Source organism: Chiloscyllium punctatum, chromosome 37 (genome assembly GCF_047496795.1).
Source record: "Chiloscyllium punctatum isolate Juve2018m chromosome 37, sChiPun1.3, whole genome shotgun sequence".
Taxonomy (NCBI): Eukaryota; Metazoa; Chordata; class Chondrichthyes; order Orectolobiformes; family Hemiscylliidae; genus Chiloscyllium; species Chiloscyllium punctatum.
Genome location: NC_092775.1, coordinates 10509760 through 10533909, shown reverse-complemented (window position 1 = coordinate 10533909; position 24150 = coordinate 10509760). Strand labels below are relative to the sequence as shown.

General features: G+C 49.0%; 1 protein-coding gene across 2 annotated transcripts in view; it reads left to right on the top strand.

The window, feature by feature from the left end:
* The window catches only part of pnp4a (purine nucleoside phosphorylase 4a), a 162113-nt gene that overhangs the window by 133898 nt on the left and 4065 nt on the right, over nucleotides 1-24150 (top strand). For both annotated transcript variants that reach the window (XM_072556245.1, XM_072556244.1), the window contains 2 exons: nucleotides 12835-12998; nucleotides 18480-18583. In XM_072556245.1, coding sequence (XP_072412346.1) covers nucleotides 12835-12998; nucleotides 18480-18583 — 268 coding nt within the window. The remainder of the gene's footprint in view (nucleotides 1-12834; nucleotides 12999-18479; nucleotides 18584-24150) is intronic.

The window sequence follows — 24150 nt, the reverse complement described above, 5'->3', positions numbered from 1 at the left end:
GAGTGTGTGTGTGAGAGAGAGAGAAGGAGAGTGTGTGTGAGAGAGGCAGAGGGAGTGTGTGTGTGAGAGAGGGAGAGGGAGAGTGTGTGTGTGAGAGGGAGAGGGAGAGTGTGTGTGTGAGAGAGAGAAGGAGAGTGTGTGTGAGAGAGAGAGAAGGAGAGTGTGTGTGAGAGAGAGAGAGAGAGGGAGAGTGTGTGTGAGAGAGGGAGAGTGTGTGTGAGAGAGGGAGAGTGTGTGTGAGAGAGGGAGAGGGAGTGTGTGTGTGTGAGAGGAATAGGGAGTGTGTGTGTGAGAGAGGGAGACGGAAAGGGAGAGGGAGTGTGTGTGTGAGAGAGGAGAGGGAGTGTGTGTGTGAGAGAGGGAGACGGAGAGGGAGAGGGAGTGTGTGTGTGAGAGAGGGAGAGTGTGTGTTAGAGAGGGAGAGGGAGAGTGTGTGTGAGAGAGAGAGAAGGAGAGTGTGTGTGAGAGAGGGAGAGGGAGTGTGTGTGTGAGAGAGGGAGAGGGAGAGGGAGAGTGTGTGTGAGAGAGGGAGAGGGAGAGGGAGAGTGTGTGTGAGAGAGGGAGAGGGAGAGGGAGAGTGTGTGTGAGAGAGGGAGAGGGAGAGTGTGTGTGTGAGAGGAGAGGGAGAGTGTGTGTGTGAGAGAGAGAAGGAGAGTGTGTGTGAGAGAGAGAGAAGGAGAGTGTGTGTGAGAGAGAGAGAGAGAGGGAGAGTGTGTGTGAGAGAGGGAGAGTGTGTGTGAGAGAGGGAGAGTGTGTGTGAGAGAGGGAGAGGGAGTGTGTGTGTGTGAGAGGAATAGGGAGTGTGTGTGTGAGAGAGGAGACGGAAAGGGAGAGGGAGTGTGTGTGTGAGAGAGGGAGAGGGAGTGTGTGTGTGAGAGAGGGAGAGGGAGAGTGTGTGTGAGAGAGGGAGAGGGAGAGTGTGTGTGAGAGAGGGAGACGGAGAGGGAGAGGGAGTGTGCGTGTGAGAGAGGGAGAGGGAGAGGGAGAGTGTGTGTGAGAGAGGGAGAGGGAGAGGGAGTGTGTGTGTGAGAGAGGGAGACGGAGAGGGAGAGGGAGTGTGTGTGTGAGAGAGGGAGAGGGAGAGGGAGAGTGTGTGTGAGAGAGGGAGAGGGAGAGGGAGAGTGTGTGTGAGAGAGGGAGAGGGAGAGTGTGTGTGAGAGAGGGAGAGGGAGAGGGAGTGTGTGTGAGAGAGAGGGAGACGGAGAGGGAGAGGGAGTGTGTGTGTGAGAGTGGGAGAGGGAGAGAGTGAGTGTGAGAGAGAGAGGGAGAGTGGGTGTGTGTGAGAGAGAGAGGGAGAGTGGGTGTGTGTGACAGGGAGAGGGAGAGTGTGTGTTTGTGAGAGGGAGAGGGAGAGTGTGTGTGTGAGAGGGAGAGTGTGTGTGAGAGGGAGAGTGTGTGTGAGAGGGAGAGTGTGTGAGAGGGAGAGTGTGTGAGAGGGAGAGTGTGTGTGTGAGTGAGAGGGAGAGGGAGTGTGTGTGTGGGAGAGGGAGAGTGTGTGTGAGGGAGAGGGAGTGTGTGTGAGAGAGAGGGAGAGGGAGTGTGTGTGTGAGAGAGGGAGAGTGTGTGTGAGACAGGGAGAAGGAGAGGGAGAGTGTGTGTGAGAGAGGGAGAGGGAGAGTGTGTGTGTGAGAGAGGGAGAGGGAGAGTGTGTGTGGGAGAAGGAGAGGGAGAGTGTGTGGGAGAGGGAGAGGGAGAGTGTGTGAGAGAGGGAGAGGGAGTGTGTGTGATAGAGGAAGAGGGAGAGTGTGAGAGAGAGAGGGAGAGCGTGAGAGGGAGAGGGAGAGTGAGTGTGAGAGAGAGAGGGAGAGGGAGAGTGTGTGTGAGAGAGGGAGAGGGAGAGTGTGAGAGAGAGAGGGAGAGGGAGAGTGTGTGTGAGAGAGGGAGAGGGAGAGTGGGAGAGGGAGAGTGTGTGTGAGAGAGGGAGAGGGAGAGTGGGAGAGGGAGAGTGTGTGTGAGAGAGGGAGAGGGAGAGTGTGTGTGAGAGAGGGAGAGGGAGAGTGGGAGAGGGAGAGTGTGTGTGAGAGAGGGAGAGGGAGAGTGGGAGAGGGAGAGTGTGTGTGAGAGAGGGAGAGGGAGAGTGTGTGTGAGAGAGGGAGAGGGAGAGTGGGAGAGGGAGAGTGTGTGTGAGAGAGGGAGAGGGAGTGTGTGTGTGAGAGAGAGAGAGGGAGTGTGTGTGTGAGAGAGGGAGAGTGTGTGTGAGAGATGGAGAGGGAGAGTGTGTGTGTGAGAGAGGGAGAGGGAGAGTGTGTGTGAGAGAGGGAGAGGGAGAGTGTGTGTGAGAGAGGGAGAGGGAGAGTGTGTGTGGAAGAGGGAGAGTGGGAGAGGGAGAGTGTGTGTGAGAGTGGGAGAGGGAGAGTGTGTGTGAGAGAGGGAGAGGGAGAGTGTGTGTGAGGAGAGGGAGAGGGAGAGTGTGTGTGAGAGAGGGAGAGGGAGAGGGAAGTGTGTGTGTGTGAGAGAGAGAGAAGGAGAGTGTGTGAGAGAGAGTGAGAGAAGGAGAGTGTGTGAGAGAGAGAGAGGGAGAGTGTGTGTGGGAGAGGGAGAGTGTGTGTGAGAGAGAGAGAGAGGGAGAGTGTGTGTGAGAGAGAGGAGAGAGGGAGAGTGTGTGTGAGAGAGGGAGAGTGTGTGTGAGAGAGGGAGAGGGAGAGTGTGTGTGTGAGTGAGAGAGGGAGAGGGAGAGTATGTGTGAGAGAGAGAGAGGGAGAGGGATAGTGTGTGTGTGAGAGGGAGAGGGGGTGTGTGTGTGTGTGAGAGGGAGAGGGAGTGTGTGTGTGTGAGAGGGGAGAGGGAGTGTGTGTGTGTGAGAGGGACAGTGTGTGTGAGAGAGGGAGAGGGAGAGTGTGTGTGAGAGAGGGAGAGTGTGTGTGTGAGACAGGGAGAGGGAGAGGGAGTGTGTGTGTGAGAGAGGGAGAGGGAGAGTGTGTGTGAGAGAGAGAGAAGGAGAGTGTGTGTGAGAGAGAGAAGGAGAGTGTGTGTGAGAGAGAGAAGGAGAGTGTGTGTGAGAGAGGGAGAGAGAGGGAGTGTGTGAGAGAGGGAGAGGGAGAGTGTGTGTGAGAGGGAGAGTGTGTGTGTGAGTGAGAGGGAGAGGGAGTGTGTGTGTGAGAGGGAGAGGGAGAGGGATACTGTGTGTGTGTGAGAGAGAGAAGGAGAGCGTGTGTGTGAGAGAGAGAAGGAGAGTGTGTGTGAGAGAGGGAGAGGAAGAGTGTGTGTGAGAGAGAGAGGGAGAGTGGGTGTGTGTGTGAGAGGGAGAGTGTGTGTGTGTGTGAGAGGGAGAGTGTGTGTGAGAGAGGGAGAGGGAGAGGGAGTGTGTGTGTGAGAGAGGGAGAGGGAGTGTGTGTGTGAGAGAGGGAGTGTGTGTGTGAGAGGGAGGGGGAGTGTGTGTGTGAGAGGGAGAGGGAGTGTGTGTGTGAGAGAGGGAGTGTGTGTGTGAGAGAGGGAGAGTGTGTGTGAGACAGCGAGAAGGAGAGGGAGAGTGTGTGTGAGAGAGGGAGAGGGAGAGTGTGTGTGAGAGAGGGAGAGGGAGAGTGTGTGTGGGAGAAAGAGAAGGAGAGTGTGTGGGAGAGGGAGAGGGAGAGTGTGTGTGGGAGAGGGAGAGGGAGAGTGTGTGTGGGAGAGGGAGAGGGAGAGTGTGTGGGAGAGGGAGAGGGAGAGTGTGTGGGAGAGGGAGAGGGAGAGTGTGTGGGAGAGGGAGAGGGAGTGTGTGTGATAGAGGAAGAGGGAGAGTGTGAGAGAGAGAGGGAGAGTGTGAGAGGGAGAGGGAGAGTGTGTGTGAGAGAGGGAGAAGGAGGGTGTGAGGGAGAGAGGGAGAGGGAGAGTGTGTGTGAGAGAGGGAGAGGGAGAGGGAGAGTGTGAGAGAGAGAGGGAGAGGGAGAGTGTGTGTGAGAGAGGAAGAGTGTGTGTGAGAGGGAGATGGAGAGTGTGTGTGTGAGGAGGGAGAGGGAGAGTGTGAGAGGAAGAGGGAGAGTGTGAGAGGGAGAGGGAGAGTGTGTGTGAGAGAGGGAGAGGGAGAGTGTGTGTGAGAGAGGGAGAGGGAGAGTGGGAGAGGGAGAGTGTGTGTGAGAGAGGGAGAGGGAGAGTGGGAGAGGGAGAGTGTGTGAGAGAGAGGGAGAGGGAGAATGTGTGTGAGAGAGGGAGAGGGAGAGTGGGAGAGGGAGAGTGTGTGTGAGAGAGGGAGAGGGAGAGTGTGTTTGAGAGAGGGAGAGGGAGTGTGTGTGTGAGAGAGAGAAGGAGTGTGTGAGACAGGGAGAGGGAGTGTGTGAGAGAGGGAGAGGGAGAGTGTGTGTGAGAGAGGGAGAGGGAGAGTGTGTGTGAGAGAGGGAGAGGGAGAGTGTGTGTGGGAGAAAGAGAAGGAGAGTGTGTGGGAGAGGGAGAGGGAGAGTGTGTGTGGGAGAGGGAGAGGGAGAGTGTGTGTGGGAGAGGGAGAGGGAGAGTGTGTGGGAGAGGGAGAGGGAGAGTGTGTGGGAGAGGGAGAGGGAGAGTGTGTGGGAGAGGGAGAGGGAGTGTGTGTGATAGAGGAAGAGGGAGAGTGTGAGAGAGAGAGGGAGAGTGTGAGAGGGAGAGGGAGAGTGTGTGTGAGAGAGGGAGAAGGAGGGTGTGAGGGAGAGAGGGAGAGGGAGAGTGTGTGTGAGAGAGGGAGAGGGAGAGGGAGAGTGTGAGAGAGAGAGGGAGAGGGAGAGTGTGTGTGAGAGAGGAAGAGTGTGTGTGAGAGGGAGATGGAGAGTGTGTGTGAGAGAGGGAGAGGGAGAGTGTGAGAGGAAGAGGGAGAGTGTGAGAGGGAGAGGGAGAGTGTGTGTGAGAGAGGGAGAGGGAGAGTGTGTGTGAGAGAGGGAGAGGGAGAGTGGGAGAGGGAGAGTGTGTGTGAGAGAGGGAGAGGGAGAGTGGGAGAGGGAGAGTGTGTGAGAGAGAGGGAGAGGGAGAATGTGTGTGAGAGAGGGAGAGGGAGAGTGGGAGAGGGAGAGTGTGTGTGAGAGAGGGAGAGGGAGAGTGTGTTTGAGAGAGGGAGAGGGAGTGTGTGTGTGAGAGAGAGAAGGAGTGTGTGAGACAGGGAGAGGGAGTGTGTGAGAGAGGGAGAGGGAGAGTGTGTGTGAGAGAGGGAGAGGGAGAGTGTGTGTGAGAGAGGGAGAGGGAGTGAGGGAGAGGGAGAGTGTGTGTGAGTGAGGGAGAGGGAGAGTGTGTGTGAGAGAGGGAGAGGGAGAGTGGGAGAGGGAGAGTGTGTGTGAGAGTGGGAGAGGGAGAGTGTGTGTGAGAGAGGGAGAGGGAGTGTGGGAGAGGGAGAGTGTGTGTGAGAGAGGGAGAGGGAGAGTGTGTGTGAGAGGGGAGTGTGTGTGTGAGAGAGGGAGAGGGAGAGTGGGAGAGGGAGGTGTGTGTGAGAGAGGGAGAGGGAGAGTGTGTGTGGAGAGGGAGAGGGAGAGTGTGTGTGAGAGGGGAGTGTGTGTGTGAGAGAGGGAGAGTGTGTGTGAGAGATGGAGAGGGAGGTGTGTGTGTGAGAGGGAGAGGGAGAGTGGGAGAGGGAGAGTGTGTGTGAGAGAGGGAGAGGGAGAGTGTGTGTGAGAGAGGGAGAGTGGGAGAGGGGAGTGTGTGTGTGAGAGAGGGAGAGGGAGTGTGTGTGTGAGAGAGGGAGAGTGTGTGTGAGAGAGGGAGAGGGAGAGTGTGTGAGAGAGAGAGAGAGAAGGAGAGTGTGTGTGAGAGAGAGAGGGGAGTGTGTGTGTGAGAGAGGGAGAGTGTGTGTGAGAGTGGGAGAGGGAGAGAGGGGAGAGGGAGAGTGTGTGTGAGAGAGGGAGAGGGAGAGTGTGTGTGAGAGAGGGAGAGGGAGAGTGGGAGAGGGAGAGTGTGTGTGAGAGAGGGAGAGGGAGAGTGTGTGTGAGAGAGGGAGAGGGTGGTGTGTGTGAGAGGGGAGTGTGTGTGTGAGAGAGGGAGTGTGTGTGTGAGAGAGGGAGAGTGTGTGTGAGAGATGGAGAGGGAGTGTGTGTGTGAGAGGGAGAGGGAGAGTGGGAGAGGGGAGTGTGTGTGAGAGAGGGAGAGGGGAGTGTGTGTGTGAGAGTGGGAGAGTGGGTGAGGGGAGTGTGTGTGTGAGTGAGGGTGAGGGAGAGTGTGTGTATGAGAGAGAGAGAGAAGGAGAGTGTGTGAGAGAGAGAGAGAGAAGGAGAGTGTGTGTGAGGAGAGGGGGGAGAGTGTGTGTGGAGAGGGGAGTGTGTGTGAGAGGGGGAGAGGGAGTGTGTGTGTGTGAGAGGGAGAGGGAGTGTGTGTGTGAGACAGGGAGAGGGAGAGTGTGTGTGTGAGTGAGAGAGGAAGAGGGAGAGTGTGTGTGTGAGTGAGAGAGGGAGAGGGATACTGTGTGTGTGAGAGGGAGAGGGAGTGTGTGTGGGAGAGGGAGTGTGTGTGTGAGAGAGGGAGAGTGTGTGTTGGAGAGGGAGAGGGAGTGTGTGTGTGTGAGAGGGGAGAGTGTGTGTGAGAGAGAGAGAAGGAGAGCGTGTGTGAGTGAGAGAGAAGGAGAGTGTGTGTGTGAGAGAGTGGTGGGAGAGTGTGTGTGTGAGAGGGAGAGGGTGTGTGTGTGTGAGAGGGGAGGGGAGAGTGTGTGTGAGAGAGAGAGGGAGAGTGGGTGTGTGTGTGGAGGGAGGTGTGTGTGTGAGTGAGGGGAGAGGGAGTGTGTGTGTGAGAGGGGGAGTGTGTGTGTGAGTGAGAGGGGAGGGAGTGTGTGTGTGAGAGGGAGAGGGAGTGTGTGTGTGAGAGAGGGAGGGGTGTGTGTGTGAGGAGGGGAGTGTGTGTGTGAGAGGGAGAGGGAGCGTGTGTGTGAGAGAGGGAGTGTGTGTGTGAGAGGGAGAGGGAGTGTGTGTGTGAGAGAGCGAGAAGGAGAGGGAGAGTGTGTGTGAGAGAGGGAGAAGGAGAGGGAGAGTGTGTGTGAGAGAGGGAGAGGGAGAGTGTGTGTGAGAGAGGGAGAGGGAGAGTGTGTGTGGGAGAAAGAGAAGGAGAGTGTGTGGGAGAGGGAGAGGGAGAGTGTGTGTGGGAGAGGGAGAGGGAGAGTGTGTGTGGGAGAGGGAGAGGGGAGTGTGTGTGGGAGAGGGAGAGTGTGTGGGAGAGGGAGAGGGAGAGTGTGTGGGAGAGGGAGAGGGAGAGTGTGTGGGAGAGGGAGAGGGAGTGTGTGTGATAGAGGAAGAGGGAGAGTGTGAGAGAGAGAGGGAGAGTGTGACAGGGAGAGGGGAGTGTGTGTGTGAGGAGGGAGAAGGAGGGTGTGAGAGAGTGAGGGAGAGGGAGAGTGTGTGTGAGAGAGGGAGAGGGAGAGGGAGAGTGTGAGAGAGAGAGGGAGAGGGAGAGTGTGTGTGAGAGGGAGAGGGAGAGTGTGTGTGGAGAGGGAGAGGGGGTGTGAGGGAGTGGGAGTGTGTGAGGGGAGGGGAGAGTGTGTGTGAGAGAGGGAGAGGAGAGTGGGAGAGGGAGAGTGTGTGTGAGAGAGGGAGAGGGAGAGTGGGAGAGGGAGAGTGTGTGTGAGAGAGGGAGAGGGAGAATGTGTGTGAGAGAGGGAGAGGGGAGTGTGTGTGAGGAGGGAGGGAGAGGGGAGAGGGAGAGTGTGTGTGAGAGAGGGAGAGGGAGGGTGTGTGTGAGAGAGGGAGAGGGAGAGTGTGTGTGAGAGAGGGGAGAGGGAGAGTGGGAGAGGGAGAGTGTGTGTGAGAGAGGGAAGGGAGAGTGTGTGTGAGAGAGGGAGTGTGTGTGTGAGAGAGGGAGAGGGGAGTGGGAGAGGGAGAGTGTGTGTGAGAGAGGGAGAGGGAGAGTGTGTGTGAGAGAGGGAGTGTGTGTGTGAGGAGGGAGAGTGTGTGTGAGAGATGGAGAGGGAGGGTGTGTGTGAGAGAGGGAGAGGGAGAGTGGGAGAGGGAGAGTGTGTGTGAGAGAGGGAGAGGGAGAGTGTGTGTGAGAGAGGGAGAGTGGGAGGGAGAGTGTGTGTGAGAGGGGAGGGGGTGTGTGTGTGAGAGAGGGAGAGTGTGTGTGAGAGAGGGAGAGGGAGAGTGTGTGTATGAGAGAGAGAGAGAAGGAGAGTGTGTGAGAGAGAGAGAGAGAAGGAGTGTGTGTGTGAGAGAGAGGGGGAGTGTGTGTGAGGGAGGGAGAGTGTGTGTGAGAGAGGGGAGTGTGTGTGAGAGAGGGAGAGTGTGTGTGAGGGGGGAGAGGGAGTGTGTATGTGAGAGAGGAAGAGTGTGTGTGAGAGAGGGAGAGGGAGAGTGTGTGTGTGAGTGAGAGAGGAAGAGGGAGAGTGTGTGTGTGAGTGAGAGAGGGGAGGGAGAGTGTGTGTGTGAGAGAGAGGGAGAGGGATACTGTGTGTGTGAGAGGGAGAGGGAGTGTGAGAGGGGAGAGTGTGTGTGTGTGAGAGAGAGAAGGAGAGTGTGTGTGAGAGAGGCAGAGGGAGTGTGTGTGTGAGAGAGGGGAGAGGGAGAGTGTGTGTGTGAGAGGGAGAGTGTGTGTGTGAGAGAGAGAAGGAGAGTGTGTGTGAGAGAGAGAGAAGGAGAGTGTGTGTGAGAGAGAGAGAGAGAGGGGAGAGTGTGTGTGAGGAGGGAGAGTGTGTGTGAGAGAGGGAGAGTGTGTGTGAGAGAGGGAGAGGGAGTGTGTGTGTGTGAGAGGAATAGGGAGTGTGTGTGTGAGAGGGAGAGTGTGTGTGTGAGAGGGTGAGGGAGAGTGTGTGTGTGTGAGAGGGATAGGGAGTGTGTGTGTGAGAGGGAGAGGGAGAGTGTGTGTGTGAGAGGGAGAGTGTGTGTGTGAGAGGGAGAGTGTGTGTGTGAGAGGGAGAGGGAGAGTGTGTGTGAGAGACAGAGAGGGAGAGTGTGTGTGTGAGAGACAGAGAGGGAGAGTGTGTGTATGAGAGGGAGAGGGAGAGTGTGTGTGTGAGAGGGAGAGGGAGAGGGAGAGTGTGTGTGTGTGAGAGGGATAGGGAGTGTGTGTGTGAGAGGGAGAGGGAGACTGTGTGTGTGAGAGGGAGAGTGTGTGAGAGAGAGAGAGATAGAGAGAGTGTGTGTGTGTGAGAGAGAGGGAGAGTGTGTGTGTGAGAGGGAAAGTGTGAGAGAGAGAGAGAGATAGAGAGAGTGTGTGTGTGAGAGAGAGAGGGAGAGTGTGTGTGAGAGGGAGAGGGAGAGTGTGTGTGTGAGAGGGAGAGGGAGAGTGTGTGTGTGAGAGGGAGAGGGAGAGTGTGTGTGTGGGAGAGGGGAGTGTGTGTGTGTGGGAGAGGGAGAGTGTGTGTGTGAGAGAGGGAGAGGGAGAGTGTGTGTGGGAGAGGGAGAGGGGAGTGTGTGTGGGGAGGGGAGAGTGTGTGTGTGTGGGAGGGAGAGTGTGTGTGTGTGTGAGAGGGAGAGGGAGTGTGTGTGTGAGGGGAGGGGAGAGTGTGTGTGTGTGAGAGGGAGAGGGAGGTGTGTGTGTGTGTGAGAGGGATAGGGAGTGTGTGTGTGGAGGGAGAGGGAGTGTGTGTGTGAGAGGGAGAGGGAGTGTGAGAGAGGGAGAGGGAGAGGGAGTGTGTGTGTGAGAGGGAGAGGGAGGTGTGTGTGTGAGGGGAGAGGGAGAGTGTGTGTGTGAGAGGGAGAGGGAGAGTGTATGTATGAGAGAGAGAGGGAGAGTGGTGTGTGTGTGAGGGAGAGGGAGAGTGTGTGTGTGAGGAGAGAGGGAGAGTGTGTGTGTGAGAGGGAGAGTGTGTGTGTGAGAGGGAGAGTGTGTGTGAGAGAGGGAGAGGGAGAGTGTGTGTGTGTGAGAGAGGGAGAGTGTGTGTGTGAGAGGGAGAGGGAGGGAGTGTGTGTGTGTGTGTGAGAGGGATAGGGAGTGTGTGTGTGAGAGGGAGAGTGTGTGTGTGAGAGGGAGAGGGAGAGTGTGTATGTGTGAGAGGAATAGGGAGTGTGTGTGTGAGAGGGAGAGGGAGAGTGTGTGTGAGAGAGGGAGAGTGTGTGTGAGAGAGGGGAGTGTGTGTGAGAGAGGGAGAGGGAGAGTGTGTGTGTGTGAGAGGGAGAGGGAGAGTGTGTGTGGGAGAGTGTGTGTGGGAGAGTGTGTGTGTGAGAGGGTGAGGGAGAGTGTGTGAGAGAGAGAGATAGAGAGAGTGTGTGTGTGTGAGAGAGAGGGAGAGTGTGTGTGTGAGAGAGAGGGAGTGTGTGTGTGAGAGAAGAGGGAGAGTGTGTGTGTGTGAGAGAGAGGGAGAGTGTGTGTGTGAGAGGCGGGAGAGTGTGTATGTGAGAGAGGGAGAGTGTGTGTGTGTGAGAGAGAGGGAGAGTGTGTGTGTGAGAGAGAGGGAGAGTGTGTATGAGAGAGAGAGGGAGAGTGTGTGACAGAGTGAGAGGGGGTGAGTGTGTGACAGAGAGGAGGGAGAGTGTGAGAGAGAGAGAGGGAGAGTGTGTGTATAGAGAGAGAGGGAGAGTGTGAGAGAGAGGGGGAGAGAGTGTGTGTGTGTGAGAGGGGGGGATTGTGTGTGTGAGAGAGGGGGGAGTGTGTGTGTGTGGGGGGGGGAGTGTGTGTGTGTGAGAGGGGGAGAGTGTGTGTGTGTGAGAGGGGGGGAGTGTGTGTGTGTGTGAGGAGAGGGAGAGTGTGTGTGTGAGAGGGAAGTGTGTGAGAGAGAGAGGGAGAGTGTGTGTGTGTGTATGTGAGAGAGAGGGAGAGTGTGTGTGTGTGGAGAGAGAGGGAGAGATGTGTGAGAGAGTGGGGGAGAGATGTGTGAGAGAAGAGGGAGAGGTGTGTGAGAGAAGAGGGAGAGTGTGTGTGTGAGAGAGGGAGGTGTGTGTGAGAGGAGGTAGAGTGTTTGTGTGTGAGAAGAGTGGGAGAGTGTGTGTGAGAGTGAGAGGGAGTGTGTGTGAGAGAGAGAGGGAGAGTGTGTGTGAGAGAGAGGTAGAGTGTTTGTGTGTGAGAAGAGTGGGAGAGTGTGTGTGAGAGTGGGGAGTGTGTGTGAGAGTGGGAGGGAGTGTGTGTGAGAGTGGGAGGGAGTGTGTGTGAGAGTGGGAGGGAGTGTGTGTGAGAGTGGGAGAGTGTGTGTGTGTGTGAGAGAGGGAGAGTGTGTGTGTGTGTGAGAGAGAGAGTGAGAGTGTGTGTGTGAGAGAGAGAGAGTGTGTGTGACAGAGTAGGAGAGTGTGTGTGAGAGAGAGAGAGTGTGTGTGTGAGAGGGAAGTGTGTGAGAGAGAGAGGGAGGTGTGTGTGTGTGTGTATGTGAGAGAGAGGGAGAGTGTGTGTGTGTGTGAGAGAAGAGGGAGAGGGTGTGTGAGAGAAAGAGGGAGAGTGTGTGTGAGAGAGGGAGAGTGTGTGTGAGAGTGAGAGGGAGAGTGTGTGTGTGAGAGAGAGGGAGAGTGTGTGTGAGAGAAAGAGTGTGAGAGTGTGTGTGAGAGTGGGAGAGTGTGTGTGAGAGTGGGAGAGTGTGTGTGAGAGTGGGAGAGTGTGTGTGAGAGTGAGTGGGAGAGTGTGTGAGAGAGTGAGAGGGAGAGTGTGTGTGAGAGAAAGAGGGAGAGTGTGTGTGAGAGAAGAGGGAGAGTGTGTGTGTGAGTGAGAGTGGGAGAGTGTGTGTGAGAGAGAGAGGGAGAGTGTGAGTGTGTGATAGAGAGTGTGTGTGTGTGAGAGAGAGGGAAAGTGTGTGTGTGTGAGAGAGTGAGAGTGTGTGTGTGTGAGAGAGTGAGAGTGTGTGTGTGTTTGTGTGTGTGAGAGAGAGAGAGAGAGAGGGAGAGTGTGTGTGTGTGTGTGTGAGAGAGAGAGGGAGAGTATTATATCTTCAGTTCAGATGATTTTGTTTATTCCACATCAGTTTCCTGAAGTTTCTCCACCTATGGTCAGGTGTACATTTGGCATCTATGTTTCTTCCTTTGTAAAACCCATTTTAATTCTTGAGAGGTTTCAAGTACTAAAATCATATGATGAAAGTTAAAAATTTATAGTCCATATTTTAACACCATTGTGACAAAGGTCAAACAAAGGCAGAAATGAAGTTTTAACAAATGAATACAATACTTTTCGATCTCTGCTGGATGGAGGGCTTTAGACTCAATACAAACATGTCTTCGTGAAGAATGTTCATTATTTTCAATGTGGTTCGTGGTGCAGTTTTAAGTTTCTAGAGATGCTTTATGTTCACACTGACGAATATAAAGTTATTCCGATGATGGTACCCATCATTAGCACACAGCATTTAGTTTCAGTGTGACACAGGTTTGGATGTATGACACACACACGCATATTCATGCACACAAACACAGACACACTTGCTCACAAACACACACACACATACAAACACACGCCCATTCACACGAACACACATACAAACACACACCCACACACACACAAGCACACACATATTCACCCGCACACTAACATACATTCATACCCACAAATACACATATTCAAACACACAGACATTCACACGCAAACATCCATTCTCACAGACACATTCGCACAAACACACAAACCCATGGATGGGTACAGACAGTTGATATGTTTAAAATTCATCCTGGCAGTAAGCACTAAATTCTTGCGTGACATAAATTTTTAAAATGCAATTCTAACTAATAACAAAGTTATGAATAATTACTAAAATAAAATGAAACTAATACAGTGAAAGAATATACAAACAATTACAATATGTTGCAAAGTGCAGGTCTCCTTAAATTGTGGTAAAGAAAGTGAAAGGTCTGCTGCACTCTGAATTTTGTGCTGAAGCCCATAGTTTACACATTGTCTGGTTTGTTTAATTAAAACAGCAGATATTAATAACTTGCATTTGCATTGATTTCTCTATTAACCTAGTGATAGAATTGGATTGAAATCTAATTGTCCTACACATTTCTGGAGATCCCTGTTTACTTCACCATGTTTGCTGTTGCTGGTTATTAATAATCATGAGTGTTATTCCAGTTATGAGACCTACAAGGAGACAGCAGATTGGCTGCTATCAAAGACCAGCCATCGACCAAAGGTAGCGATAATCTGTGGCTCTGGACTCGGTGGGCTCGCTGATTCACTCACAAACCAGGATATCTTTAAATACTCTGATGTTCCCAACTTCCCACAAAGCACAGGTATGGATTACTAAGGTTTTCAAAAATGTGAAGTGATATGATTCCGTAAATCAGGAGAAAATGTTGACAGTCATAACAGGGATGCCAACAAAAGGACACTAGTTTAGGATAAAAGCAAAATACCTGAGATCGGAACAAAATAATATCAGAATCTGAACAGATATACAATAATTGGCAAATGAATCAGTGGTGAGATGACGGAAAAAATACATGTTACTCACAAAGTTTTATAACTCACTGCCAGAAACAATTGTGGAAGCCATTGCAACTGATATAGGGTAATTGGATATAGCCTGGAAGAGGGATACAGGGAATGAGCAGGAGAAATCAGATTAATTTGAGAGTCAGTCCAGGCACAGTCGCTGAATGGGCACATTCTGTACAGTAACCACAATTTGATTCCACAGTCAGAATCTATAATTCTGAGTAACAAATTTCAATAAATAGGAAATACTCATGACAAGTCAAAGAATTACACAGTGCAGAAGGGGACTATTGGGCTTATTGGGGTCGTACAGAGGAGGCCAATCAGTCCCCTGGATAGGACCTGGCAAGATCAAATCGATTGGTTTTGCTCTTTACCTGTGGCCCTGCTCATTTATTTTTCAATAAATCTAGTTTCTGACCCCTTGCTGTGTTGATAAAAATGCACTTCCACATGTTGCTATTGGTTCTTTTGCCATTCACCATATATTTCCAAGTAAACAAGTCAGCGAGCATTAGTGAGTCACAGTCTTATTTAGAGTCACAGAGGGGTATAACATGGAAACAGACTCTTCAGTCCAACTTGTCCATGTTGACCAAGTTAACCTAAGTTACTAAATTAACCTAATCCCATTCGCCAGCACCCAGCCCATATCCCTCCAAACCCTCCTTATTCATATACCCATCCAGATGCCTTTCAATGTTGTAATTGTACCAGCCTCCACCACTTCCTCTGGCAGCTCATTCCACGCACGAGTCACCCTCTGTGTGAAAAAGCTGCTCCTTAGGTCTCTTTTAAATCTCTCCTCTCTCAACCTAAACCTATGCCATCTGGTTTTGGACTCCCCTACTCTGGGGAAAAGACCTTGGCTATTCATCCTATTTATGCCCCACATGGTGACACTCCAGAGAAAACAGCCCCAGCCTGTTCAGCCTCTTCCTACAGCTCAAACCCTCCAATCCTGGCAACATCCTTGTAAATCTTTTCTGAACCCTTTCAAGTTTCACAACATCCTTCCTAAAGCATGGAGACTAGAATTGAATGCAGTATTCCAAAAATGGCCTAACCAATGTCCTGTACAGCTGCAACATGACCTCCCAACCCCAACTCAATACACTGACCAATAAAGGAGTGCATAGCAAACACCTTCTTCCCCACCCTGTCTACCTGTGACTCCACTTCCAAGGAACTATGAACCTGTACGTTTGTGTGAGGTCAGTTCCGAGGTTAGTAAATTGTTTTAGATTACTTACTTACAATTTGGAAAAAGCCATTCGGCCCAACAAGTCCACACCAACCCGCTGAAGCGTAACCCACCCAGACCCATTCCCCTACACTTACCCCTTCACCTAACACCACGGGCAATTCAACATGGCCAATTCACCTAACCTGCACATTTTTGGACTGTGGGAGGAAACCGGAGCACCCGGAGGAAACCCACGCAGACACGGGGAGAATGTGCAAACTCCACACAGTTGCCTGAGGTGGGAATTGAACCCGGGTCTCTGGCGCTGTGAGGTAGCAGTGCTAACCACTGTGCCACCCACTGTGCCACCATGTGGCCCATAAACCTATAGAACAGGCTGCCTACATTTGGAGCAAATTGTGGTGACTTACTGAACCTCCCCAAACATGGGCAAGCAGTAGTTAGGTACTGTCCCAGTATTAATCAGAATGTCCCCTCAGACTTGTTTCTGTCATGTAAGAAGAAGCTTAAGGCATTGTATTTCCCAAATTCTACCTTCTTCACCATCAAACCTGACCTTTTTTTTTCTGAAAATAAATTATGTCTCCCAGGAGATAATGTCTTTCAGGTGGAGTAAGGGGTCAGTTATACGTCACTGGGGTAGCGTTCTCGAAATTAAATCCCATTATTCCTGGAATCATCACAGGAGTTAAAAATTTTATCAAAGTACACAAATGTCATAAAGTAATATAGCACCAAAACAGACTCTTTGGCCCAAAACGTCCATGCCAACCAGGTTTCCCAAACTAAACTAGTCCCATTTGCCTGTATCTGGCCTATATCCCTCCAAACCCTTCCTAATCATGAACGTATCCAACTGTCTTTTAAATATTGTAACTGTACCAGCATCTACCACTTTGTCTAACAGCTTGTTCCACATGTGCACCGCCCTCTGTGTAAAAACGTTGCCCCTCAGGTCCCTTTTGAATCTTTCCCCTCTCACCTTTTAACCTAAGACCTCTATTTTGGACTCCCCTATCCTGGGGATGAAAACATTTGCTACTCATCTTATCCATGTCTCTCATGATTTTATAAACCTCTATAAGGTCACCCCACAACCCCTTACAACCCAGGAATAAAAGTCCCAGTTATCCAGCATCTTATCACTGTCCAGTACTGGTAACATCCTTGTAAATCCTTTTTGTACCCTTCCTCAAATTTTCTGTCTTTTCAGGTTGACAGAAAGCATGAAACCAGATGTCTATACTTAGATGAATTGCTGTGTTTCAAAAATAAATAGTTTCCAACTACAAACAAACAGCTGTGTAAACAATGTTTGCAATGAGTGTCAAGTTACTTTCTTTTTAAAAACTGCAGCAATACTCCCACGTTCCTTGGTTTTTAAGATGTTCAGATGCTCTGAAAGCTTGTAATTTCACATAAACCTATTGGACTAGAACCTGATGTCATGTGACTTCTGCCCGTGGTTTTTAAAACAGTTGGTTTTCCCATTTCAGTCCTCAATCAAAAATACAGAAAAGTTAAAAGAAATGGTTTTTACAGATGTAATTATTGTAATGCACACCTTTACAGTTACGTAGGGACCGTTCATACCATCAATTCCAGCCATTGCTTTGACTGATCACGTAGAGGCACTTACAAGAGCACAAGGACTCAAAAACAGGAGCACGAGTGGACCATTCAGCCCATCAAGCCTGTTCCATCATTTAATCTGATCACGGCTAACCTTAGGCTTCAACTTCACTTTCGCACCCATTAACCATATGCCTTGATCCCCTGAGAGATCTCAAACCTGCCTGTCCAAATCTTAAATGGATTCAATGATGGAGGCCCACAGATCCACAACCCTTGAATGAAGAAATCTCCTCATCTCAGTCTTAAAGGATCGGCCCCTTATCCCGAGACTGCTCCCCTGCCTTTTAGATTCCCCGACCAGCAGCAACAATATCTTAGTGCGCAATCTTTCAAGCCCTTTCAGTATGTTCAGTGTTTCAATGAGATCACTTTTCATTTTTCTAAACACCAGAGAATAGAGACCCAATTTACTCAGTTTCTTGTCACAGGACAACTCCTCTGTTCCAGGACTTGATGAAAGGTTCTCACCTGAAACGTCGACTCCCCTGCTCCTCTGCTGCTGCTTGTCCTGCTGTGCCTTTTCCAGCTCCACACTTTATCGCCTCTGTCCCAGGAGCCAATCTAATTAATCCTCATCCTGCTCCTCGGATGCTGCCTGACCTGCTGTGCTTTTCCAGCACCACACTCTTCGACTCTGATCTCCAGCATCTGCAGTCCTCACTTTGTCCTCATTGTGCCATCTCCAACATACGTATGTGTCTCATTAAATGTAGAGACGGTGTACAGTACTCCAGTAATACTAGACAAAGCCAACTGTTCTGGCAGCACAAGTTCCAAAGAACTGTTGTATTGGACTCAAACATTAACTCTGTTTGTCTTTTCATACATGCTTCCAGAACTGCTGAACTTTGTCCAGCACATTCTAATTTCATTTCAGATCTCCAATCTCTGCATTGATTTGTTTCATGTACGGTCTCACCACAGCCCATACAATTGTACTTCAGTCCCTTGACAATAATAGCCAGTATGCTATTTGCTTTCCTGACCGTTTGTTTATACCTGCATCTGCGTCCCTTGTACAAGTTCAGTTACCGGCCTCAGTAAATATTTCCATTCAGCAGCACAATGACATGACCCAGCTAACATCCATTAATATCTCAGAGATTAGGGATTGAAGATGGTACTTGTGCTATTTGTCTCCGTTTCTATAATTATTAAGTTTCTACAGGAGCATGCTGACAGAGGTTTCTGTTGAATGAGACATGTTTTTAATGCAGTGATTCTGTAAACAGTATGTAAATTGGACACTACAGTCCAGCAGTTCTTTAACAGCTAAATATTAATTTAGAACATACAACAGTACAGCACAGGGACCGTGCCCATGCCAAACATGTTATTCTTAACTAATCCCATCTGCTTGCACATAGTCTGTATCCCTCCATTCACCACCTGTTCATGTGTCTGTCTAAATGCCTCTTAAATGTTCGAATAGTATGTGCTCCCAGCACTTCCCCTGGCATCCCAGGCACCTTCATGTTAAAAACTTGCCTCGTACACCTCTGTTAAACTTGCCCCCTCTCATATTAAATGCATGCCCCTAGTATTTGACATTTCCACCCTGGGGAACAGGCTTGGACTACCCACCCTTTCCATGCCCCTTATAATTTAATGCACTTTTTGTTTTGTTCTCAATGGAGCTCTTTACAAAATGCTTTGGATCCTGCTGCCTTTGTTTAACAATTTACCCAACTGCCAACCACTGTCAAAGATTTCTTCGAGGTTCTAAAACTATAAACGGCACAGAAAATGGAAATGTAGAACATGTCTTCAAGTTACACAATAGGACAGGAGTGACAAGTGTGAAAGTAATGCAGTGTAACCTTAGAAACGAACAGAGAAGATGCAGGAGAAACTCAGCAGGTCTGGAGAGAAAGAAAGAGTTTACTGGGATGATTGCTTCAGAACAGATTAACTTCAGAGTGAAATGAAGAAAGCTTTGTTCACATGAAGCGCAACCAGCATGTAGAATAGATCTCTGTGCAGGATATTGGTGGTTAAAGCTTGGAATCATTTAAGAAACACAGGATGCCACAATTAGGTACTGTTGGGGTTTTTTTCCAGAATGCAGGACAGAATGAATAAACTTCTGCATCCATATTTGCCTTATGATCTAGAGTGGGTTACATTAGCTCCCAGTCCAGCATTATACTCATTGAAAATTCTCCGTGGGCTTGACACCTTCATATTTCTTAACTTCCTCCGGCTTTCCAACCCTCTAAGATCGCCTCCAACTCTAGTCTCTTGACTTTCCCTGATTTTCATCATTCCACCGTTGGCAATTATGCTTCAATTGATACAGCATTCCTGTTAAATGCCCTGTAAAGTTTTGATTTGCTAAAAATGTTATATAAGTTGTAGTTGTTCCTAATGCAGGTTAGGAAAGGTTGCTGGCTATTCACTCTATACCACTGATTGTTCTCCCTTCTGTATCCAGTGAAAGGACATGCTGGTCAGCTGGTATTTGGAGAGCTGAATGGAAAGACTTGTGTCTGCATGCAAGGGCGTTTCCACATGTTCGAAGGATACTCACTGACAAAGGTAATGCAACATTTTCTGATGGATGATGTGCCCTTGGGTGCAGCCTCATTCCTGATGAAGGGTTTTTTTTTACCCAAAATGCTGATTCTCCTGCTCCTTGGATGCTGTCTGACCTGCTGTACTTTTCCAGCACCACACTCTTGGCCGCAGCCTGTCAGAACCACGAAGCAGACCGCACTGGAAACACAGTGTGAGGAATGGTGCGCCTGAACGTGTGTGGATTTTCAGAGCTGTAAGAGAGATGAATGCTGAAAGAAGCAACAAGGAAGAAGTTAAATAATAAAAAAAAAGAATCTGCAGGATAATCAAAACGGCAATGTATTTTCTACTTCCTGCTGCTGTGGAAATGACATGAGACAGAATTACCAGATAACAGAGGGACAGCCGATGATAATATGGATGCATATCATTAGGACAGCAGCCTACTTTAAAGATGATGCATAAAGCATAGGCAGAAACTGATGAAAGTGGAACTGACTATAGTGAACACAGTGAATGATAATTTTCTTTACACCATATATTTTAGGTAATTTGCATAATGTATAACTGCAGTTGTTTGAGTTCACAGGTTGAAATCACAGAGAGTCAGTTTCAATAACATATATGGCACATGACATGGTTGAAAAATTCTAAATAACATCTCTACCTATTTTATAGATTCTTTAAACCAGTAAAAATGTCAAGGGGGCTTTGGAGGAGAGATTATCAAACAGAATTATACACAAAGCTGCTTAAGAGATATTAGGGCAGGTGACCAGATGCTTGGTCAGGAAGATTGTTTTTAAGGAGCATTCTAAAGGGGGAGAGAGAAGTTGAGGGGGAGAGAGGTTCAGAGAGGAAGTTTCAGAGCTAACAAACAGCTCAAAGCAAAACTACTAATGAAGAAGGGATGAAACTCAGGAACAGGCATAGAAGCTGGAACTGGAGAAGGATGATCGGACTAATGAGTTGAGGAGGTTACTGTGTTACAGGCTGCAATGAAATGACTTCAGTGAAAATAATTCTAGCAGCAGGTTTGAACATAGAACATAGAAAAATACAGCGCAGTACAGGCCCTTTGGCCCTCGATGTTGCACCAATCCAAGCCCACCTAACCTACACTAGCCCACTATCCTCCATATGTCTATCCAATGCCCGTTTAAATGCCCATAAAGAGGGAGAGTCCACCACTGCTACTGGCAGGGCATTCCATGAACTCACGACTCGCTGAGTAAAGAATCTACCCCTAACATCTGTCCTATACCTACCACCCGTTAATTTAAAGCTATGCCCCCTCGTAATAGCTGACTCCATACGTGGAAAAAGGTTCTCATGGTCAACCCTATCTAAACCCCTAATCATCTTGTACACCTCTATCTAGTCACCCCTAAACCTTCTTTTCTCCAATGAAAACAGCCCCAAGTGCCTCAGCCTTTCCTCATTGGTTGATCAATGGCCCAAATCTTGCCAATGCTGCTTTTAGAAAAATCCAAGATGTTTACATTGCGGTGGTGCAACACCATTGCTCCGATCTTGAGTCTTTGAAAACAAGATGGTTGAAATGGAATATGTTTAACACAGAGGTAGCTAGAATAAATCATGGAGTCATACAGCGCTAAAACAGAATCTTTGGTCCAACCAGCCCATGCTGACCATAATCATAGAGTCATAGAGATGTACAGCATGGAAATGGACCTTTCGGTCCAACCGTCCATGCTGACTAGATATCCCAACCCAATCCAGTCCCACCTGCCAGCACCCGGCCCATATCCCTCCAAACCCTTCCTATTCATATACCTATCCAAATGCCTTTTAAGTGTTGCAATTGGACCAGCCTCCACCACTTCCTCTGGCAGCTCATTCCATACATGTACCACCCTCTGTGTGAAAAAGTTGCCCCTCAGGTCTCTTTTATATCTTTCCCCTCTCACCCTAAACCTATGCCCTCTAGTTCTGGACTCCCCGACCCCAGGGAAAAGACTTTGCCTATTTACCCTATCCATGCCCCTCATAATTTTGTAAGCACCTATAAGGTCACCCCTCAGCCTCCGACGCTTCAGGGAAAACATCCCCAGCCTGTTCAGCCTCTCCCTGTAGCTCAATTCTCCAACCCTGGCAACATCCTTGTAAATCTTTTCTGACCCCTTTCAAGTTTCACAACATCTTTCCGATAATCCCACCTGCCTGCGCTCAGCCTGTATCCTTCCAAACATTTCCTGTTCATGTACTTACCTAAATGACCTGTTCTCACATCCACCACTTCCTCTGGAAGTTATTCCACGCATGAAATGCTCTCTGTTTAAAATAAAATTGCCCCCATGTCTTTTTTAATTCTTTCTCCCCTCACCCTAAAAATATGCCCCCTAGTCTTGAAATCCCCCACCCTAGGGAAAAGACATCTGCCATTCATCTTATCTATACCTCTAATTATTTTATAAACCTCTACAAGGTCACCTCTCAACCTCCCATGCTGTAGTGAGAAATGGCCCAGCCTATCCAGCCTCTCCTCATAGCTCAAACCCTCCATTACTGGCAACATCCTGGTAAATCTCTTCTGAACCATCTTGGAGTTAATAATATTCTTCCTATAACACATCCAAATATAAATGACAAAAAGCAGTGCGCCCAGCACTGAATAATGTGTGCAATTCTGGTCTCCTTCCTATCGGAAAGATGTTTGTGAAATTTGAAAGGTGGTGTTGCCAGGGTTGGAGGATTTGAGCTATAGGGAGAGGCTGAACAGGCTGAGGCTGTTTTCTCTGGAGCGTCGAAGGATGAGGGGTGACCTTATAGAGGTTTACAAAATTATGAGGGGCATGGATAGGGTAAATAGGCAAAATCTTTTCCCTGGGGTCGGGAGTCCAGAACTAAAAGGCATAGGTTTAGGGTGAGAGGGGAAAGATATAAAAGAGACCTACGGGGCAACTTTTTCACACAGAGGGTGGTACGGGTGTGGAATGAGCTGCCAGAGGATGTGGTGGAGGCTGGTATAATGGCAACATTTAAGAGGCATTTGGATGGGTATATGAATAGGAAGGGTTTGGAAGAATATGGGCTGGGTGCTGGCAGATGGGACTAGATTGGGTTGGGATATCTGGTCAGCATTGGTGAGTTGGACCGAAGGGTCTGTTTCCATACTGTACATCTCTATGACTCTATGACACTGGTCATAGGCCTCTAGTCTGGGAGACAACCCTCCATCACCACCACCACCCTCTGTCTCCTATATGCAAGCCAGCTTTGTATCCAAATGGCTAGCTCTCCCTGGATTCCATGTGAGCTAACCTTGGGAACCAGTCTACCATCAGGAACTTTGTTGGACACCTTGCTGAAGTCCGAATAGAGGCATCCTCTGCATGTGATGGCTATCAAAAATATCTTCTAGGATGAATGCTCCTGTGTGAATTATCTCACTGTCAGCCTGACTTACCCTGTTTAGATGAGAGAAGCTAAATGAAGACTGTGGAAGGAGATTAAGTAAGGTCAGATGAGATACCATAGGCATGGAATACATCATGTGCCACACTGAAATCCAAAAAATTAAATTACTTCACAAATTATTTCCAATGAGAGTGAAGCAGATTTAAATCACATGTTGGGAGATGATGTTGAGGATTTAGCGTAACATTATCGCATTCAAAATGGTCATTGTCGTATCAGTACAAATGCTGCATTGTTTGTACTTGTCTTTTTTTTCCTGCAAATGTTGGCTCTATTTTTAGAGAACCTCTCATACTCAGTAATCAAAAATCCTGCAAACAATAACTTGGTGACTGTGTTACATGCTAAAGTTAAATCGGAATATAGTCCAAAATACAAAACAGCTGTATGCTCACATCAGTAAATCAACTTTTACCAAGTTAAAAATCACACAACACCAGGTTATAGTCCAACAGGTTTATTTGGAAGCACACTAGCTTTCAGAGCACTGTTCCTTCGTCAAGTAACTAGTGGGGCAGGATCATAAGATGCAGAATTTATAGCAAAAGATCACAGTGTCACACAATTAAAACTATGTATTGAAGAAACCTAGATTGCTGTTAACTCTTTCATCTTTTAGAATGGGTTGCAAGTTTGAGTTCATTAATATGTAAATCCCAGAACTTCTTAGTAAGTCACATTCTCAAGATAACTTAAGGTTTTATTAAAACAAAAGGTGACATCTCAGCTCAGATAATGTATTAAAGGTGTGAGGTTACAGTCTGTCTGTATCCCAGTCATAGAGTCATAGAGATGTACAGCATGGAAACAGACCCTTCAGTCCAACTCACCAATGCTGACCAGATATCCCAAACCAATCTAGTCCCACCTGCAAACACCCGGCCCATATCCCTCCAAACCCTTCCTATTCATATACCCATCCAAATGCCTCTTAAATGTTGCAATTGTCCCAGCCTCCACCACTTCCTCTGGCAGTTTAAAACAATTTTTTTTAAATGAGTTTGGATTTTAAACTAGTGGCATATAAATGTTGGCCTGTTTTGGTGAAGGCTTTTTAAAAAAAAATCAGAACATGAACCAGAACCATGATTTTAAACCTGTGATTCCTGGTGTATTTATGAAAGTACCTTACACAATTGGGAAGCTAATCAGCCCATTAGCTTTAACAGATTCTAGAATGAGAAAGTTTTTATTTTAAAAATAATTCAATGACATCTGGGCTGTTTAAAGGAAACCTGACTGAAGTCAGATTCAATGATTTCGCTGCTCGTTGGATGCGGCCTGAACTGCTGTGCTCTTCCAGCACCACTAATCCAGAATCAGATTCAGTTATAGTCTTGCCTCGAAAGGGAAATTTTTCAGCGCAGTTAAAGAAAAGAAAATACCTTAATGAAAGAGTATAGTTTGTGAAACTTCCAGAATAGGAGTGCTTGGTTAGAACAGTATGGATTACGAAAAGTCTCAAGAAGTATAAACTCTAATAGAAAGTAGTCTTGAATATTTCAGACTGGTTCTATTTTCAAAGTAGGAATTTATTAAATGTTTTATGGATTTACTGCCTGTGTTAACTGCTTGCAGGTTGTGTGCTTTTTGAGCAAAAATAGAATGCATTTGCATTCTACAATTCTGCAAATGCAAATTCACCCCATAGACTGATTTGGTGTGTTTGCATCTGTGCGTGCATGTGAGGGAGAGAGAGAGTGTGAGTGTGCGTGTGAGTGCACGTGAGAGAGTGTGTGTTTGCGTGTGTACGTGCTTGGTAGCGTGCGTGTGTGTGTGTGGGGGGGGGGTGTATATGTGTGTGTCTGAGAGTGATCGTGTGTATGGGAGAGGGTCTGCGTGAGTGTGTGAGCATGTAAGAGTGTGGGGTATGTATGTGTGGTTGTGTGTGTGTGTGTGTGAGAGACTGTATAGTGTAGTGGGGTCACCTGTAGTGTGACATGAACCCAGGGTCCCCATCAAGGCCATCCTCATGGGTATCGAACTTGGCTATCAGCCTCTGCTTGGCCGCTCTGACCAGTCTGAAATTCTCAAGGTTGGGATACAGACAGACTCTAACTTCACACCTTTAATACATTGTCTGAGCTGAACTGTCATCTTTTTTCATAAAACATTAAGTTATCTTGAGAATATGACTTAAAAGAAGT